Source organism: Heptranchias perlo, chromosome 37 (genome assembly GCF_035084215.1).
Source record: "Heptranchias perlo isolate sHepPer1 chromosome 37, sHepPer1.hap1, whole genome shotgun sequence".
NCBI lineage: Eukaryota > Metazoa > Chordata > Chondrichthyes > Hexanchiformes > Hexanchidae > Heptranchias > Heptranchias perlo.
The window spans coordinates 743,278-764,371 of NC_090361.1; the positions used below are offsets into that span (position 1 = coordinate 743,278).

The 21,094-nt window shown below is 47.4% G+C and overlaps 1 protein-coding gene and 1 pseudogene across 2 annotated transcripts in view; one reads left to right on the top strand and one right to left on the bottom strand.

Moving 5' to 3' along the window:
* The window catches only part of LOC137304229 (potassium channel subfamily T member 2-like), a 51,943-nt pseudogene extending 41,577 nt beyond the window's left edge, over window positions 1-10,366 (top strand).
* A 183-nt stretch (window positions 10,367-10,549) lies between these two features.
* ilf3b (interleukin enhancer binding factor 3b) overlaps window positions 10,550-21,094 on the bottom strand; it is a 54,410-nt gene continuing 43,865 nt past the window's right edge. For both annotated transcript variants that reach the window (XM_067972895.1, XM_067972894.1), the window contains exons 20-22: window positions 13,396-13,734; window positions 12,564-12,683; window positions 10,550-11,684 (exon numbers count right to left, since the gene is read on the bottom strand). In XM_067972895.1, the coding sequence (XP_067828996.1) occupies window positions 11,554-11,684; window positions 12,564-12,683; window positions 13,396-13,734 (590 nt within the window). In that variant the 3' untranslated portion in view covers window positions 10,550-11,553. The remainder of the gene's footprint in view (window positions 11,685-12,563; window positions 12,684-13,395; window positions 13,735-21,094) is intronic.

Genomic DNA, 21,094 nt, shown 5'->3' on the forward strand with positions numbered 1-21,094 from the left:
TAAATGATAAAGGACGCAGGTAATGACAACGACGTTGTCAATAGTGATTTCTAACCCTAATTGTAACAACTAACCCCTTGGCCTAACCCCCTAACCCCAGTCACTAACCCTAACCCCCTAACCCCAGTCACTAACCACTAGCCTCAATCACTAACCCTAACCCCCTAACCCCAGTCACTAACCACTAGCCTCAATCACTAACCCTAATCCCAACCTGTGTGTAGCACTCCAAACTGTTAACAACAACAGCAACTTGCATTTATATAGCACCTTTAACGTAGTAAAACGTCCCAAGGCGCTTCACAGGAGCGATTATCAAACAAAATTTGACACCAAACCACATAAGGAGATATTAGGACAGGTGACAAAATGCTTGGTCAAAAAGGTAGGTTTTAAGGAGCATTTGGAACATTCCAGTCTGTGTTTTATCATGTGTTTAATATTCTCCAGTCGATGTGTTACCCTGTGTGTAACATACTTCAGTCCATGTGTTCCGTCCTGCTCTGCCCAGTATGGTACAGACCGGGAGAGTCCTGAATCTGTGGGTGAGCTGGGGCAAAAAATGGGGTACAATTGTCCTCCGATCCTCTGCATTAGGGAGGGGAAATCAGCCAAGGTTCCTGCCTCTGATCACTGGCCAGTGACTGCTGCTGGAAAGCGGTGTAGATGTCCAGTGAGGACAGGATCATGCTCGGCTCTGATGGCCCCATGGTTACATATCTCGCTGGTACATCCTGTCTCTGCTCACTTGGGCAATGCTGCAGGTGGCTCCTGACCCCTGTGGAATAAACCTGAGCAAATCTTCCCCGTCTCGAGGTTAACATGGAGAATTATCTCCTCATTCATCAACCCAGGTCATTCCATTGATTGCAAATTATTTCCTAAACCACTTGTTATCTTTCAGGATCATCAGACTATCCTGCGTGCCTGGGCCGTGAAGGACTTTGCCCCCAACTGTCCTCTCTACGTTCAGATCCTCAAACCAGAAAACAAGTTCCATGTGAAATTTGCAAGTACGTCCCATATAACAGGGGCTGAGTACAGGTACGTCCCATATAACAGGGGCTGAGTACAGGTACGTCCCATATAACAGGAGCTGAGTACAGGTACGTCCCATATAACAGGGGCTGAGTACAGGTACGTCCCATATAACAGGGGCTGAGTACAGGTACATCCCATATAACAGGAGCTGAGTACAGGTACGTCCCATATAACAGGGGCTGAGTACAGGTACATCCCATATAACAGGAGCTGAGTACAGGTACATCCCATATAACAGGGGCTGAGTACAGGTACGTCCCATATAACAGGAGCTGAGTACAGGTACATCCCATATAACAGGAGCTGAGTACAGGTACGTCCCATATAACAGGAGCTGAGTACAGGTACGTCCCATATAACAGGAGCTGAGTACAGGTACGTCCCATATAACAGGAGCTGAGTACAGGTACATCCCATATAACAGGGGCTGAGTACAGGTACATCCCATATAACAGGGGCTGAGTACAGGTACGTCCCATATAACAGGAGCTGAGTACAGGTACATCCCATATAACAGGAGCTGAGTACAGGTACATCCCATATAACAGGAGCTGAGTACAGGTACATCCCATATAACGGGCTGGGTACAGGTCCGTTTCACTATAGAACCATAGAAAAGATACAGTATAGAAGGGGGCCATTCGGCCCATCGTGTCCGCGCCGGCTCGAAGAACAACCAGGTGCCCATTCTAATCCCACCTTCCAGCACCCGGTCCGTAGCCCTGCAGCTTACAGCACTTTAGGTGCAGGTCCAGGTATTTTTTTAAAAGAGTTGAGGGTCCCTGCCTCTACCACCAATTCGGGCAGCGAATTCCATACACCCACCCCCCTCTGGGTAAAAAGGTTTTTCCTCATGTCCCCTCTAATCCTTCCACCAATCAGCTTAAATCTATGTCATCTAGTTCTTGAACCCTCCGCTAGGGGAAACAGGTATTTCCTGTCTACTCTATCTGGGCCCCTCATAATTTTGTACACCTCAATCAAGTCTCCCCTCAGCCTCCTCTGCTCCAAGGAAAACAACCCCAGCCTATCCAATCTCTCCTCGTAGCTGCAATTTTCAAGCCCTGGCAACATTCTTGTAAATCTTCTCTGCACTCTATCCAGAGCAATTACGTCCTTCCTGTAATATGGTGACCAGAACTGCACACAATACTCCAGCTGTGGCCTTACCAGCGTTTTATACAGTTCCATCATTACATCCCTGCTTTTGTATTCTATACCTCGGCTAATAACGGAGAGCATTCCGTATGCCTTCTTCACAACCTTATCTACCGGTACTGCCACCTTCAGGGACCTGTGCACATGCACTCCAAGGTCTCTCACTTCTACTACCCCTCTCAATATATTCCCGTTTACTGCGTATTCCCTTTTACTGTTTGTCCTCCCCAAGTGCATTACCTCACACTTCTCCGGGTTGAACTCCATTTGCCACTTTTCCGCCCACTCCACCAACCCATTGATATCTTCTTGGAGTCTACAGCTATCCTCTTCACCATCAACTACACGGACAATTTTTATGTCATCTGCAAATTTGCCAATCATGCCCCCTACATTCAAGTCCAAATCATTAATATATACCACAAACAGCAAGGGACCCAACACTGAGCCCTGTGGCACACCACTGGAAACGGATTTCCATTCGCAAAGACATCCATCGAATTTTACCCTTGTTTCCTGTTACTGAGCCAATTTTGGATCCAATTCGCCACATTTCCCTGTATCCCATGGGCTTTTACCTTTCTGACCAGTCTGCCATGTGGGACCTTGTCACATGCCTTACCAAAATCCATGTAGATAACATCCACTGCACTGCCCTCATCAATCCTCCTTGTCACTTCTTCAAAGAATTCAATCAGATTTGTAAGGCATGACCTTCCCTGAACAAATCCATGCTGACTATCCCTGATTAAACCATGCCTTTCCAAGTGACAGTTTATCCTATCTCTCAGTATTGATTCTAATAGTTTGCCCACCACCGAGGTAAGACTGACCGGCCTATAATTGTTCGGCCTTTCCCTCGTACCCTTTTTAAACAATAGTACTACGTTTGCAGTCTTCCAGTCATCCGGTACCTCCCCTGTATCTAGTGAGGATTGGAAAATGATCCTCAGAGCATCCGCTATTTCCTCCCTGGCTTCCTTCAATAGCCTAGGAAACAATCCATCCGGCCCTGGCGACTTATCAACTTTCAAGGATTCCAGTCCCTCTAGTACTTCCTCTCTCGTTATGTTTACCTTATCCAATATTTCACACCTCTCCTTTAACTACTACGTCCGGATCATCCCTTTCCTTTGTGAATACAGAGAGAAAATATTCATTTAAAACCCTACCCACATCCTCTGCTTCTACACACAAGTTACCCTTATCATCCCTGATAGGTCCCACCTTTTCCTTAGCTATCCTCTTGTTCTTAATGTACTGATAAAACATCTTTGGGTTTTCTTTAATCTTACTAGCTAATATTTTTTCATGCCCTCTCTTTGCTTTCCTTATTTACGTCATCCCTGTACTTTCTATACTCCTCTAGGCTTTCCGCAGTATTTAGTTTTCTGTGACAGTCATAAGCTTTCTTTTTCGGCTTTATCTTGCCCCATATACCTCTAGACAACCAGGGGGCTCGAAATTTGCCAGTGCCACCCTTTTTCTTTGAGGGGACGTGTCTGCATTGTACCCGTAGAATTTCACTTTTTAGTGCCTCCCACTGGCTTGCCACTGATTTCTCCTCAAGTAGTTGTGTCCAGTCCACTTCTGCCAAATCACCTCTTAGTTCTGTAAAATTTGCCTTCCCCCAATTTAAATCATTTACTCCTGATTTAACTCTGTCCTTTTCCATAATAATGCTAAAACTAACTGAATTGTGATCACTATCCCCAATATGGTCACCCACTGTCACTTCACCCACTTGCCCATCTTCATTTCCCAGGACTAAATCTAGAATTGCATCCCCCCTTGTTGGGCTTGTCACGTACTGGCTAAAAAAGTTCTCCTGGACACTGATCAAGAATTTTGCGCCCGCTGTGCCCCTCACACTGTTTGAATCCCAGTTGATGTGAGGGTAGTTGAAGTCCCCGACTATTATTACTCTCTTATTTTTGCACTCAGAAATTTGCCTCCATATTTGTTCTTCTATCTCCCTTTCACTATTCGGGGGTCTATAGTACACTCCTAGTAGTGTGACTGCCCCTTTTTTATTTCTTAGCTCAACCCATATGGCCTCGATTGATGATCCATTTAGCAGATCATCCCTTCTCACAACTGTAATTGATTCTTTAACCAATAATGCTACCCCCCTCCTTTTTTATCACCCACTCTATCCTGCCTGAAAACTCTATATCCAGGGATACTGAGCTGCCAATTATCCCCCTCTTTAAGCCAGGTTTCCGTTATATCAATGATATCATGCTGCCATGTGTCTATCTGTGCCCTTAGCTCATCTGCTTTGTTTGTAATATTCCTCGCATTGAAGTCTATCCCCTTTAACCCCGTCAAATTCCTGTGCTGAACACTATTTAACCTTTGCTTCTTTTGCCTTTCTGAGTCGCTAACTACGTCACTAACTGCTTTTCTATTTCCCGTTTCCTGGTCTGAATTTGTCCTTTCTGTTCCTGCCCTTTGGTTCCCATCCCCCTGCCATACTAGTTTAAACCCTCCCCAACAGAACTAGCAACTGCCCCCGCGAGGATATTGGTCCCAGTTCTGCTCGGGTGCAGCCCGTCCAGCTTGTACAGGTCCCGCCTTTCCCAGAATCGGTCCCAATGCCTCAGGAATTTAACCCCTCCCTCCTGCACCATCTCTCAAGCCACACATTCATCTGGTCTATTCTATTTCTGCTCTCACTAGCAAGTGGCACGGGGAATAATCCTGAGATTACTACCTTAGAGGTCCTGCTTTTTAATTTATTTCCTCACTCCCTATATTCTGCTTGCAGGACCTCATCCCTTTTTTCTACCTATGTCGTTGGTACCGATATGGACCACGGCCTCTGGCTGTTCACCCTCTCCCTTCAGAATGTCCTGCAGCCGCTCCGTGACATCCTTGACCCTAGCACCAGGGAGGCAACATACCATCCTGGAGTCACGTTTGCGGCCACAGAAACGCCTATCTGTTCCCCTTACAATTGAATCCCCTATCACTATAGCCCTGCCACTCTTATTCCTCTCCTCCTGTGCAGCAGAGCCACCCGTGCTGCCATGAGCTTGGCTCTTGCTGCTTTCCCCTGATAAGCCATCTCCCCCAACAGTATCCAAAGCAGTATATCTGTTTGAGAGGGAGATGGCCCCAGGGGACTCCTGCTCTACCTGCCTAGTCCATTTACTCTGCCTGGCGGTCACCCATTTCCTTTCTGCCTGCGTAATCTTTAGCTGCGGGCCCGTGTGAGGAGGAGGAGGCGGGGCCCGTGTGAGGAGGAGGAGGCGGGGCCCGTGTGAGGAGGAGGAGGCGGGGCCCGTGTGAGGAGGAGGAGGCGGGGCCCGTGTGAGGAGGAGGAGGCGGGGCCCGTGTGAGGAGGAGGAGGCGGGGCCCGTGTGAGGAGGAGGAGGCGGGGCCCGTGTGAGGAGGAGGAGGCGGGGCCCGTGTGAGGAGGAGGAGGCGGGGCCCGTGTGAGGAGGAGGAGGCGGGGCCCGTGTGAGGAGGAGGAGGCGGGGCCCGTGTGAGGAGGAGGAGGCGGGGCCCGTGTGAGGAGGAGGAGGCGGGGCCCGTGTGAGGAGGAGGAGGCGGGGCCCGTGTGAGGAGGAGGAGGCGGGGCCCGTGTGAGGAGGAGGAGGCGGGGCCCGTGTGAGGAGGAGGAGGCGGGGCCCGTGTGAGGAGGAGGAGGCGGGGCCCGTGTGAGGAGGAGGAGGCGGGGCCCGTGTGAGGAGGAGGAGGCGGGGCCCGTGTGAGGAGGAGGAGGCGGGGCCCGTGTGAGGAGGAGGAGGCGGGGCCCGTGTGAGGAGGAGGAGGCGGGGCCCGTGTGAGGAGGAGGAGGCGGGGCCCGTGTGAGGAGGAGGAGGCGGGGCCCGTGTGAGGAGGAGGAGGCGGGGCCCGTGTGAGGAGGAGGAGGCGGGGCCCGTGTGAGGAGGAGGAGGCGGGGCCCGTGTGAGGAGGAGGAGGCGGGGCCCGTGTGAGGAGGAGGAGGCGGGGCCCGTGTGAGGAGGAGGAGGCGGGGCCCGTGTGAGGAGGAGGAGGCGGGGCCCGTGTGAGGAGGAGGAGGCGGGGCCCGTGTGAGGAGGAGGAGGCGGGGCCCGTGTGAGGAGGAGGAGGCGGGGCCCGTGTGAGGAGGAGGAGGCGGGGCCCGTGTGAGGAGGAGGAGGCGGGGCCCGTGTGAGGAGGAGGAGGCGGGGCCCGTGTGAGGAGGAGGAGGCGGGGCCCGTGTGAGGAGGAGGAGGCGGGGCCCGTGTGAGGAGGAGGAGGCGGGGCCCGTGTGAGGAGGAGGAGGCGGGGCCCGTGTGAGGAGGCGGGGCCAGTGTGAGGAGGCGGGGCCCGTGTGAGGAGGCGGGGCCCGTGTGAGGAGGAGGTGGGGCCCGTGTGAGGAGGAGGTGGGGCCTGTGCGAGTAGGCGGGGCCTGTGAGGAGGCGGGGCCTGTGAGGAGGAGGGGCCTGTGAGTAGGCGGGGCCTGTGAGGAGGAGGGGCGGGGCCTGTGTGAGGAGTAGGCGGGGCCTTGTGAGGGACGATGCCTGTGTGAGGAGTAGGCGGGGCCTTGAGGGGGCGGGGCCTGTGTGAGGAGGAGTTTGAATACGCAATGCTCCATCGACACTGATCACCCTCCTCACCCACACCTCCAGCACAGTAAGTTTTTAAAAAAACTATTCTGTTTGCTTTGGTTTTTTCGGGACAGCAGAGTGTGAAAACTCGGAAGTGACTGAAATGTTCAGTGCGCTGTGCATGGACAGATGGCCGATTGAGTGTCGCTCTCTGTGGACTGATAAGCTCACCAGTGATAGTTGCAGAGGGGACAGGAAATAAATGCCCCCCACCCACCCACCCACCCAACACCCGCACCCCCAACCCCTCTACTCCAGGAGCTGGAACTCCAGGAGCTGGAACTCCAGGAGCTGGAACTCCAGGAGCTGGAACTCCAGGAGCTGGAACTCCAGGAGCTGGAACTCCAGGAGCTGGAACTCCAGGAGCTGGAACTCCAGGAGCTGGAACTCCAGGAGCTGGAACTCCAGGAGCTGGAACTCCAGGAGCTGGAACTCCAGGAGCTGGAACTCCAGGAGATGGAGTGGACACTCGGGAACTAAAACATGCTGTAGAAATGCTTCAAGTAGAAGCTGTTAAACCTGTAAATTATTTAATTAAATTCAGCATAAATTCATCTTTGGGCCATTGTCTTTTGTGTGTGTAGCCTAGGGTCAGGGAAGTCAAAAAAAGCTCCAGAGGTTATTCCCATCAGTTCTGCAGTGCTTTTTAAGCACCTAAAACTTTGTATTTCTATCTGTGAGTATGTGTGTGCATAAAAATATAAAGAGCTGCTGGGAGGAGCTCCCCAGGGTACCTGCAGTGTCAACGCAGCACTGCATCGGATCCTATTTACTATCTGTGTCCACAGGGACAAGCAGACCAGTGGCAGCGGATGTACAGCCGATGCTCAGCCAATGAAGAGTACCACATCAAACTGGGAGAGAGCAAGTTCTTCGGAGAATACGAGGGAAAGAGCTTCTCATTTGCCTCCTTTCACGCGCACAAAAAGCAAGTACGGTGTCATTGTATAAGGAAAATCCAACCCACTACGAAGGTGTGTCATTTTCAGAACAAAGGCTGGACAAGAACAATATACAGTGGGAAGGAATGGGAAGGGCTTTTGTCCATTGGGATTCTGTACAATGGGACCGAATGAGAAGGGATTTGGACCATTAAGATTAAATATAAGGGGAGCAAATGGGAAGAGATTTGGTTTGTTTGGAGTATGCACGGTGGGTCAGAATGGGAAAGGGTTTGGTTTGTTGGGATTGTGTACATTGGGAGGGACTGGGAAGGGGTTTGGTCCATTTGGTTTTCTGTGTTATGAAGACTGTCTTTGTGTTTGCTGTCTGTGTTGTTTGCAGGTACAGGGTGTGTTTGATTGGGATGCACAGGGAAGGTAATATCAATATTTTCCTAAACCCTGGTCCCTGTCACATCATGGCCTCCAGTGATATCTGCTTCTACATCTACATCTCAAAGGAGGAAAACTCAGCCTTCATCTTCAAGCAGAACGAATATCTGTGGGCTGGTTGCCTTAAGGTAGTGTGGGCTTTCTCCCTGAACTGCAGTGGTTGGTGATTGTGTGTATGTGTGTAGTGTGTGTGTATGTAGAGGAGTGTGTGTGTAGGTGTGGAGTGTGTAGGTGTGTATGTAGAGGAGTGTGTATATAGAGTGTGTTGTGTGTACATAATGTATGTATACGTGCATACACACACGTTGGTGATGGTGCTCACACAATGGTGTGTTTGTGTGTGCATATATATATATATGTGTATGTACACTCGTGTATACGTACACACGTACGTATATATACCCGTTTATATGCACGTGTGTGCACATAGGCGTGTATATATATGTATATATGTGTGCATTTATACATGGAATTATGAACATGTATGTGTGGATGCTCAGTTGTTCAAGACTGAGATCGATGGATTTCTGGACTCTCGAGGAATCAAGGGATATGGGGATCTGGCGGGAAAGTGGAGTTGAGGTTGAAGATCAGCCATGATCTGATTGGTGGAGCAGGTTCGAGGGGCCGTGTGGCCGACTCCCGCTCCTATTTCTTATGTAATATTAGTGTAAAAGTGTGTGTTTTTGTGAACCAGTAGTTAAAAACATTCTCTCCCACATTTGACAGTCCCAGGTCTCCATCAATAGAGAAGAGAGTGAGGACAACAAAGGCAAAGACACTCGAGAGCCAATCAGCTATTGCACCAATCACAGGAACTCCACCTCTAGTGACCAATCAGATCACCCGTTATTGAGACGTAAAAGCATGCAGTAGGCGAGGCGGTTGAGCAGGAAGGGGACAAGAAACTCAAGCAAAAGTTCAGCAGAGAGAATCAACCAACAACGCATGACCGTGTACAGGAGATCGGAGCGTCAGGAGCTAAATGCATTAGTGAGGAACCGAATGAAGCATCTGGGATTGTCATTGGTTGGTTACTGTACATGCTGCTGTCTCTAAGCAATTTCTAATGAACAATTTGCCCCTCTCCACTCCATAACCAAGTGCTCAGTTGGTAAATGTCACCTGGGGAGCTCAGTGCACGGACGAGGAAAGGCTCAAATTTGATCCCTAGTCTGTACTGAGGTAGATGATCTCAGCTGGGCAGCGACCGTGGCCTCAGGTTCCTGATCAATATCCAGCCAGTCCTGCTGAGAAGTGGGGGTGTGAGCATCGGGTGGGGAAGAAATCGGATGTGACACCCCACTACATCAGAACACCAGCTGGGCTCAGATTGGGAACTTGGGTTAGATACTAGAGGGTGGAAGGAAACTGTACCTCAGAGTCATCACCTTCAGGAGAGGGGGAAGCTGTACCCCAGGGAAAGTGCGTGCCTTCTGGAGAGGGGGAAGCTGTATCCCGGAGAGTCAGCACCTTCAGGAGGGGAGAGTAGTACCCCAGGGAAAGTCAGCATCTTCAAGATGGACAGACGGGGTGGGGGGGATTTTGGAAAAAGGCTAAGCAACAAAAAAAATACTATTTATTTAGGTTTTGGGATCTGTACTCTGTTAAAAATGCAGAATGACGATTGGTGTTGTGTCATCATTGTAACTCTTGAATTTTCCCTCATTCATTCTATCAGCTGAACTGAAGGACCAGGACAACACTGTTTCCTACATCCTGATCAACCCCACCCCTGACACACAACTAGAGCTCAACGACATTGTGTGAGTGAATGGCAGAGTGGGAAGGGGAAGAGTTGGGCAGATGGGGTAAATCTCAACCAGTCAGGATAAATGTTCATTTCACACATATAATAGATTTTCTACAATAGTGCCCTATGACTTCCTAGCATCTGTTACCTCACTCCCAGTCTCAGCTGACGTGGACAGTATCAGAGGCCGAGCTCATGTCCCTCCTGTGTAACTCATGCATTTTCTTTCATTTTTTCAAATCAGGTATCTCATCCGACCGGAACCCCTCGCTCAGGTCTCCAGCACCTGTCAAAAGAGCAGCTTCAATAGGACAGAGAAGGAGAGCTATGAGATGAAGGATAACATCCACCTATGAGAGATGCCTGCCACTGCTGCCCCTGACTACCCCCCAAAGACCCTTCAATGCAGTATTGCTGTATCTACATTATTGTATGAATGAAGCTTCCTTTTTGCCTGTGTCCTAAAAAACTCATTAAACAGTCTGATTATTAGCAAGTTACCTTACTGAGCAAACACTGCTCGATGAACAGCCACTGGTTCAGTTAATGATGTCTACTGCTGGCCCAAGAGGTGACAACACACCCCATTTACACTCCCCCACAGACACACTAACCTCCTTCTTGGAAGGAAGTATGCATCAAGACAAACGGTCATGACAAAGAGGGTCCAACAAATCACAGCATTTGTTTTACTTTATAAACATTTTATTCAACCACTTTGAGAGGAAGGTCAACTGCAATACTGTTCAACTAATACAGAAAAAAAAAAGTACAAAACATGGTATCTTAAAATAATTCACACAATTATATAAAACTAAACTGGGAAAAGCAGAAGTACATTTTAGAACAAAGCTTCACTTCTAGACAACTCTGCAAGAAAATCATTTAAGAGATTATACATTACAGATAGGGAGAGATTTAAAGCATTCACAACTGCCAGGCAAAAATGACCATTACAAAGTGGATTGCAAGAACCAAATGCCTAAGTGTTTATTTCGGCACACTATTTTAAAAACAATTTTAAAGAGGAACCGTTGAAGGTGCCAACAATACAGGAATTGGAATTTCACTCTAGTCTGGTAAAAATAAAAGCTACCAAAAAGTTCAGATCTAGTGTTAAGAGCACTAGCAGCCAAAATGGCCAAATGGATGGAAAAGGGGAGAGAAAAAAAAAGCATTCATTCAATACAAGCCAACACCAAATTGCTCTGTTGTGATCTTGTGTCAGTACAGCCGCCATATTACCCAATGCAGGGTTCTTTATTTGGTCAGTAGTTGAGAACACTGCTGACTAGCAAGGCCCCTGTCCGCTATCTGAGTCACAAGCGCAATAATTTAACATTTTATACAATTATGACTATGCAGAATTATCTGAACTGGGCTCTCAGCCATATCAAAAGCCACCAACAGATTTCCGGCTAGAGGGCAGCATGTGCCAGTCGGTCAGTGGTGTTGGAATTCCAAGTCTGGATCCTGAATGTCACATTGAAGCATCACACACCACAGCACTACTTACTACAGGAATGCCATTAAACTCTACCGTAAGAGTATGCAGTGCTGGTGGAAAGTGGTCACACAAGATGTTTTTTTTAAATTTGTCGGCAGCATTTAAGAAAAAAAGATACAGCAGTTAGAAAATAAAACAAGGGGTGTAGGGTCTTCTGTAACAGGTCCTGGGCAGGATTGTTTATCTGTACTGGTAGGTGTTCATGTTGTGGTCCCCTCGGCCATAGCCCCCACCCGGGCTTGAATAGGACGACTGACTCGAGCCATATCCCCCAGACGATGGTGCGTTATAGCCACTCTGGGAGGGATACCCTGTGAACAATTTGCAGTGTTAGCAGTATTGGATAGGTACATAACACCTGCCACCCCCACCCTCACAGGACCCTACTATCTCCTCCAGCCAGGAATAAAGGGACAGCTGGACAGACAAAGCCAGTTGCCAAGTAGTTTCTACAAAAGTGATGCCACACATTCCTACAGTGGTCAAGAAGTAATGTGTCAGAACTATGCAGACAGGACAGTGCCAGACTTGATCCATCCAAAGTTATTCCATCTCAATGGTGCTAGCCCCAGTGTCCAAGAGTACGCAGTGCTAGTGGAAAGGATTATGTGGTGAGGGTGTGAGAGAGAGAGAGAGAGAGATAGGAAATGCCAAGTGTGTGAATTTTGGTTACTGGATGTATCCCATCTCCCCAGTTGAATGTCCTGCCAACATTCATCAAGCTCACACACAAATAGGAACTTGCGCACGGTACTGGAGGATTGTTACCAGATGGTACACTACTCCAGCAAGGGGGGCTTTCAAGACAGAAGAGGGGAAACAGTACAAGACTAATACCAAACAAAAAGGGAAAAAAAAATCAGTGACATTTAGTGCCCCCAAAACCTCTCTCCTCCAGTACCTCAATTCTCACATTAGCATAAAACTGTTTTGAACTGAACATTCTTGCCTGACAGATTATTCCAAACATTTAATCAGCGTGTACTGTAGCTGTTCCCTGATAGCGGATTTACTTTCAGTTGTCCTCTGCTCCCATTTTCCTAGCACATTTTGAAGCAGGAAAAAGTGTTTCAATAAAAACCCTGCCATGTAGAACATTAAGTTCACAAATGAGGCAGGAATCAACTCAGCAATTAATTAGTAAGGTCACATCAGTTGACCACATTCAAGGCATTTCCATCAGATCTTACCAGAATACGAGCCACCAGCACCAGTACCAGCACCTCCGCCTCCGCCTCCTCCGTAACCTCCCTGTGTGTTAGAAGAATACGAACTACCCCCACCGGAGCCATATGATGAGCCACTGTATCCTACAAAACAGCAAAAGGGATTTAGAAACTGGTTTCAGTTGGTTACAATGCACACTGCCTAGCGTCAGTATTCTCTGCATAACAGACAAAAGGAAGCAAAGCCCAAATAACAGCACTCCAACTGATAGTCATCTCCTGCCCACCCATTTGGTTAGACACACTGCACCTCATCTATGAGCTGCTCTGAATCTCAAACAGTTTAAACACTCGCTCCCCTCAGACTACTGGTAGAGGCAACAAGCTACAGAGTTCCATATGTGGCGCTACCTAGTGCGTTTTCAGACAATGGGGGGGCAGACTTTAGGGACATGAAGTGTGCCATTTCTTCTCTCATGCCTAAGCTGCAGATACCCATACTCCATCTCTCATACTCTTCCTCCTCCCTACATCCTTACTGCATTGAAATCAAGATGCACCATAAAGTCCCCTAATCTAAACTTTCACAGGACCTTGAACAGCTTTGGAATCCTCCCTTCCACCTACAAGCAACAGGCTCTTACAAACCAAGCTTGGCACTATTATTTCCTCACCTCACCCCACCCCCCCCTTGGTCCGGGGGTAGCCCTATATTAATAAGCCTAGGCTCCTCACTTCCACTTCTCAAAAAAAAGTTTCTGCTACTAAATACACCCTGCTCGTAAATCCTTTTGCACACAGGCTGATCCATTGGATATCTAAAACTACATAAAAAAGAGAAATTTCACATACGTACCACCCTTGCGTTCGTATTCCACGTTAGCGCCAACATTCTGGCCAGAGTAAGAACTACTGTAGGAGGAGCCTGAATATGAATAGTTCTGGCTGTTGTAGGCTTTCTGTTTTGCTGGGGCTGGAAGTGGGGGTTGGCTGTAGCTACTGTACTGGTTCTGGCTATATGAGGATTGAGGAGCCTGGTAACCACCTCCACCTCCACCATATGATGGTTTCTGCAGAGGGGGTTGTGGCTTGATTGGCTTCTTTGGTGGCGGAGGGGTGTAACCATCATTCTGACTGTAGGAGTAGCCCCCTGAAGAGCCTGAACCAGAGTAGCCGCCACTGTTGTAGTAATTACCTGTGGGGTGAAGAAGGAAACATTTAACAGTGTCCAGTCACTTTGTCCAAACTCCTCTAGAGTCAAATCTATCTTGGACCAGATCTGCAATACAGGAGCTCAATTCACCCCATTAGATCCCCAAATTGAAGTAAAGATGAAGATTTAGATATTGCTTGCATCCTGCCTGGCGTGATGCGCAGCTAAAGACCAAAAGACCCCAAGTTGCATCCCCGGTTCGCAGTGTTGGGGGATCTCAGGCAGCGGTCAGCTATCTTACAATTGGCCTCCGTGTAGGTGGGCTGGGCAGGAGAAGAAAGAGAAAAAGTAATCGCTCCCTCTCCTGACCATTACTCTGTGACGTGAGCTAGAAAGCCTGTGTGGATCTCAACATAGCCACTGCTTTATGGTGATGGAGCAAGTCAAATTCAGTTCTCTTTACACTGGATTCTTAACCAGTATTTTGGACATCTTAGTCTTTCCATAAAACCACAATCAGTGGCCTTGGACATGAGGACAGGGTCAGCCTTAATGGTCAAATAGCCTGCCACTCACATCAGGCTCAGACATGAAGAACTGCCAGTTGGGTGAGGCACTGGAGAGCAAGAAATTGGGGACAGATGTTAAATATTTTCTTGTTTTGTGGTACAGCTTAAATGAGCATATCTAAAGTTTACAAAGAACAATTTCCAAGAGGCCACTCTTACTGACCAGTACAGTAGAAAGGATTACACGTTGGACTGCTTCAGATCAATCTGGCACGAAGGGCAAACTAGAACTAGCAACCGCAAGAACCCTCACAGGTCAGACATTCGAAGGCTAACAGTGCTGTCAGTGAGATTTCAGTACAATGCCAGCACCACATCCAGAGAGAAGTACACTGTAATACAATTATAGATTGGATGCACCTGGATTTTGAGGTGTCTAACACTAGGGTGGGTACAGGTCAGTCACTGGGTTAATTTGAGGTGAGGTATTGAGTTTCTCAGGTTGCAGGTTGTATTGTGCTCATGCGTGCGTTTGTTCGTGGATGAAAACATTCCAGATGATAGTCAACGATTACTTTCATTTATCTAGCACCATCAACGTAGAAAACCGGTCCACAGCGCAATCACACAAAAAAGAAAGCTGAGAAAAAGGAGATATTAGGTAGGGCAATCAAAAGCTTGGTCATAGAAGTGGGGTTTAAGGAGGGGAGGGATGAATTTGGAGGGGTAGAAGGGCTCAGGAAGGGAATTCCACAGCTTGGGGCCCAGGTGGCCAAAAGCATGGCCACCAATGGTGAGACAAAGGGAGGGATGCATAAGAGGCCAGAGTTGAGGGACAGATGTGTGTAGCGCTGGAGGAGGTTACAGAGATAGAGTGGCAAGGTCATGAAGGGGGATGGAATGGGTGGGGGCCAATGACAATTGATTCATTCTTCCTAATGTTGAATTGGAGGAAATTGGAAATAATCCAAGGCTGGATGACAGACAAGCAGTCCGACAGCACAGTGGCAGTGAAGGGTCGAGAGGTAGAGCTGGATGCCATCTGCATACACGTTGAAGCTGACCTCATTTCTTCAGATGATGTCACAACGGGGCAGCATGTAGATGAGGAGGAGGAGGATAGATTCTATGGGGACTCCTGAGGTAATGTGTAGGGATGGGTGGAGAAGACATTGCTGGAGATATTCTCACCATAATTGGATAGTGGAACCCAAGCAAGGGATGTCCCACTGAGCCGAACGGAGGCATTAGGAGGATGGACTGTGTAAAAGGCGGCAGAGAGATCATGGAGCAGCAGTCATTTGTGACTTTGATTAGGGGCATGTGTGTTGTGGCAGGGGCAGAAACCTGATTGGAGAGATTCAAACAGGGAGTTGAGCCAAAGATGGGCATGGATTGCTGAGGCGACAACACATTCAGAGGACTTGAGGAAAGAGATTTTGTTCCAGGGATGGACACAGAAGATAGTGATGTTGGAGTTACATCAAAACTACAGCAGAGAAACAGGCCACTCAGTCCAAGCCAGTGTTTATGCTCCACATGAGCCTCCTCCCTCCCTAATTCATCTCACCCTATCGGATACCCGTCTATTCCTTTCTCCCTCATGTACTTATCTAGCTTCCCCTTAAATGCATCTATGCTATTTGCCTCAGCTACTCCTTGTGGTAGTAGGTTCCACATTTTGGGTAAAGAAGTTTCTCCTGAATTCCCTATTGGATTTATTAGTGACTATTTTATATTTATGAGGTCTAGTTTTGGACTCCCCACATTTGTGGAAACATTTTCTCTGCGTCTACCCTATCAAACCCTTTCATAATCTTAAAGGCCTCTCTCAGGTCACCCCTCAGTCTTCCCTTTTCTAGAGAAAAGAGCCCCAGTCTGTTCAGCCTTTCCTGAAAAGGATGTCATAGAATCACAGAAAGCCATGGTACAAAGGAAGCCATTCGGTCCATCGTGCCACACCGATCGAAAAGAGCTATTCAGCTTAATCCTGCTTTCCAGCACTTGGTCCGTAGCCCTGTAGGTTACGGCACTTCAGGTGCACATCCAAGTACTTTTTAAAATGAGTTGAGGGTTTCTGCTTCTACCGCCCTTTCAGGCAGAGTTCCAGACCCCCACCACCCTCTGGGTGAAAAAAAGTTTCTCCTCAGCTCCCCTCTAATCCTTCTACCAATTACCTTAAATCTATGCCCCCTGGTTATTGACCCCTCTGCTAAAGGAAAAAGATCCTCCCTATCCATTCTATCTAGTCCAGTCATAATTTTATGCACCTCAATTAAATCTCCCCTCAGCCTCCTTTGTTCCAAAGAAAACAACCCCAGCCTATCCAATCTTTCCTCATAGCTAAAATTCTCCAGTCCTGGCAACACCCTCATAAATCTCTGTACCCTCTCCAGTGCAATCACATCTTTCCTGTAATGTGGTGACCAGAACTATACACAGTACTCAAGCTGTAGCCTAACTAGTGTTTTATACAGTTCTAGTATAACCTCCCTGCTCTTATATTCTATGCCTCGGCTAATAAAGGAAAGTATCCTGTATGCTTTCTTAACCGCCTTATCTACCTGTCCTGCTATCTTCAGGGATCTGTGGACATGCACTCCAAGGTCCCTCACTTCCTCTACACCTCTCAGTATCCTCCCATTTATTGTGTATTCCCTTGCCTTGTTTGCCCTCCCCAAATGCATTACCTCACACTTCTCTGGATTGAATTCCATTTGCCACTTTTCTGCCCACCTGAACAGTCCATTGACATCTTCCTGCAGTCTACAGCTTTCTTCCTCACTATCAACCATGTGGCCAATTTTTGTACCATCTGCAAACTTCTTGCTCAATCCCTCTACATTCAAGTCCAAATCATTAATATATAATCACAAAAAGCAAAAGGACCTAGCACTGAGCCCTGTGAAACCCCACTGGAAACAGCCTTCCAGTCACAAAAATACCAGATGACCATTACTCTTTGCTTCCTGCCACTGAGCCAATTTTGGATCCAACTTGCCACTTTCCCTTGGATCCCATGGGCTTTTACTTTTTTGACCAGTCTGTCATGTGAGACCTTGTCAAAAGCCTTACTAAAATCCAATGTAAACTACATCAAACGCGCTACCCTCATCGAGCCTCCTTGTTACCTCCTCAAAAAATTCAATCAAGTTAGTCAGACACAACCTTCCCGTAACAAATCCATGCTGATTGTCCTTGATTAACCCATACCTTTCTAAAGTGACGATTTAGGATGTCCATCAGGATTGATTCCAATAATTTGCCCACCACCGAGGTTAGGCTGACCGGCCCATAATTACTCGGTCTATCCCTTTCTCTCTTTTTAAACAACAGTACAACGTTAGCAGTCTTCCAATCCTCCGCTTGTAGCTAGGCAGGATTGGAAAATGGTGGTCAGAGCCTCTGCTATTTCCTCCTTGCTTCTCAACAGCCTGGGATAATTTCATCCGGGCCTGGTGATTTATCTACTTTCAAAGATGCGAAACCCTAACCCTATCCTAATTTATCCCATCCAATATTTCACACTCTTCCTCCTTAACTACAATCTCTGCATCGTCCCTCTCTTTTGTGAAGGCAGACAAGTACTCATTGAGAACCATACCCACATCTTCTGCCTCCACACACGGGTTACCTTTTTGGTCTCTAATGGGCCCTACTCTTTGCTTAGTTACTCTCTTGCTCTTTATGTATTTATAAGACATCTTTGGGTTTTTCTTGACTTTACTTGCCAGTATTTTTTTCATGCCCTCTCTTTGCTTTCCTAATTTCCTTTATAATTTCACCCCTGCACTTTCTATACTCCTCTAGGCTTTCTGCAGTATTGAACTCTCGGTATGACATAAGCTTCCCTTTTTGCCGTATCTTACCCTGTATGCTCCTTGACATCCAGGGGGGCTCTAGATTTGGCAGTCCCGCCCTTTTCCTTTGTGGGAACACGTTTATTCTGAACCCTATCTCTCCCATGAATGCCACCCACTGTTCGGACACTGGTTTACCTTCAAGTAGCTGTTTCCAGTCCACTTTCGCTAAATCACCTCAGCTTATTAAAACTGGCCTTTCCCCAATTGAGACATTTCCTCTCAGTTCTGGTATCATCCTTGTGAATCTTTTTTACACCCCCTCCAGTGCCTCTATATCCTTTCTTATAATATGGAGACCAGAACTGTGCACAATACTCCAAGCATGGTCTAACCAAGGTTCTATACAAGTTTATCATAACTTCTTTGTTTTTCAATTCTATCCCTCTAGAAATGAACCCCAACTGCTTCATTTGTCTTTTTAAAAAAGCCATATTAATCTGCGTCACTACGTTTAGTGATTTGTGTACCTATATCCTTAGACCCCTTTGCGCCTCTATCCCATTCAGACTCATTATCCAAGCAGAATGAGGCCTCCTTTTTCTTCCTACCAAAATGCATTACCTCACAATTATGTGGGCTATGGGGATTTGGGTGGTGAGAAATACAAGGAAGTGGTTGGAGATGGCCACGTCTGTGATCAAGTTCTTTAAGTTATGGTTATATTATTCTTGCATACATACTGCAGGAACTACAAAGCAGTGGCACTCAGTTTTTGAACAGAAACCGCTGAGTACGTGAATACAGTAATTTGTAAAGAACAGATGTTGAGGTTTACTGGCTACATTCCGAGAGTCCCAGCTCTCCCTCTGCACCCAATAACAAATCCAGATTTCATCCAAATTGAACACATTGGGAAGACTATAGCCAGTTTCCTGTCCAGCGCACCCCATCCCCACACAGCTGCTCACTCAAGGAAAACCTTGGTGTCTAATCTGACCCAACGATGAGCTTCAAACCCCACATCCCATAACCCTTTGCAACAATGACACCTCCAGGTCTATCGAACCCACACAGAAAGCCTTAGCCGCTTTTATCATCACTAGACTTAATTCCTCAAACATCCTTGTTGCCTAGCCTACCCCCAATCCGCCATAGAGACTCTGACCGATCCAAAGCTCAGCTTGCAGTGCAAATAGCTATCAGAAGTTTACAGCACAAGACCATTTGGTCCATCGTCTGAGCCAGCTTTTTGTTAAAGCAATCTAAAACTAATCCCACTCCCTGTATCTTTCTTCACTCCAATTTTCCCTTAGAAGATGCAATGGTCTTCGCTTCAACCACTCCCTATGGCATAACATACCATGCTTCAACACCATGTGTGGAAAGAAATTTCTGTCCCCACTCAGATGATAATTCAATTTGGATGACCCCTGGTCACCAACTATGCAACCAGAGGAATATCCTTCCTTATTTACTCTGTAATTTTTAAAACCTCTATTACATCCCCTCTTGGCCTTCTCCATGCCCATCCTCACAGACTCCCTATCCCAGCAAATCCAATGTAAAGTTCCTGCCCTCACCTTCAAACCCTCCACCTACTTCTTCAACCTCCTCCAGCCTTAGTCCTCTCCTACATCAGCCTTGTCTGCTCAACTTCTCTTTATTGCATCTTGATGGTAGAGCCTTCAATCACCTCAGCCCTACTCTTTGCAAAGCCCTCCCTACATCTCCACTTCTCCATCTGAATGGACTTCTTAAAACCCATCTTTTCAATTGCTCAGTCACCTCCCAACTTGCCCATTATCTGTTCCTTTCTACTCCCCCACCCACCCCCCACTAATGCTTTTCTTGTGAAAGGTACTATCTAAATGTTAGTTGCTGTTGAATGGACAGGAAATCCTCCCAGGGCTAAGAGATGGCACACATGGTAAAATACTCCTAGTGGCATGCAGTGCAGGACACCAAACTACCTGGTCACTCAAAACAGCTTTCTCCTGGTAAATCCAAGCACGGATCATACAGTTGGCATAAACCATCAATGAATCCTCCCCCATGAACATCCTGGGGATCACCACTGACCAGAAACTCAACGGCATCAGCCACATAAATGCTGTGGCTACTAAAGAAAGTCAGAGGCTGGATATTCTGTGGCAAGTGGCTCACCTCCTAACTCCCAAAGCCTCTCCACCACCTACAAAGCACCAGTCAGGAGTGTGATGGAATATTCTCCATTTGCCTGGATTGGTGCAGCTGCAACAACACTCAAGAAGCTCAACACAATTTAGGACAAAGCAGTCTGCTTGAACAGTACCCCATCCACCAGCTTAAATATCTACTTCCTCCACCACCAGCATACCAGGGTTGCAGTGTGTGCCATCTACAGGATGCACTGCAGAAACTCACCAAGGCTTCTTCGGCAACACCGCCCAAACCAGCACCTATCACCACCTAGAAGGACAAAGGCAGCAGGTGCATAGGAACACCACCACCTCCAAGTCACACACCAGCCTGACTTGAACATATATCACTGCTCCTTCATCACAGGCAAAATCCTGGAACTGGCTACCCAAGAGCACGGTGGTAGCACATTCACCACATGGACTACAACAGTTCACAACCTTCTCAAGGGTAACCAGGGATGGCCAATAAATGCTGGCCTTTCCAGCAATGCAGAGAATGAATAAAAAACAAAATTAATTTGTGGCACTACACAAGTGATGTATTCAAATAGCCACACCCACCACACCCTAACAGCACTCATTTAGGTGCATCAAACCCTAAAGTTTTTACTTTGGATAAAAGCCATTTAACATCCATTAGGCAAAAATGTTTCCCTACTGCACAATTTTAAGCCTCAAAACCAGGGCCATGGTTTGTGGTGACCAAGTCAAATTCTGTTTATTACCTGGGATTTTTACTGGCACTCTCGGGATCGCTTTCCATGATTCCATTTCATTTTTCTGTGAAAATCACAGGTCCGTGATCATCCACATAACTCTCAAAAGTCCTAAAATTTTAGAGCAGCGGCTGGAGGGTGTAATAATTCAGGATGGGTAACCACTGCTCTTTTGTTCAAAACACCAAGTAATA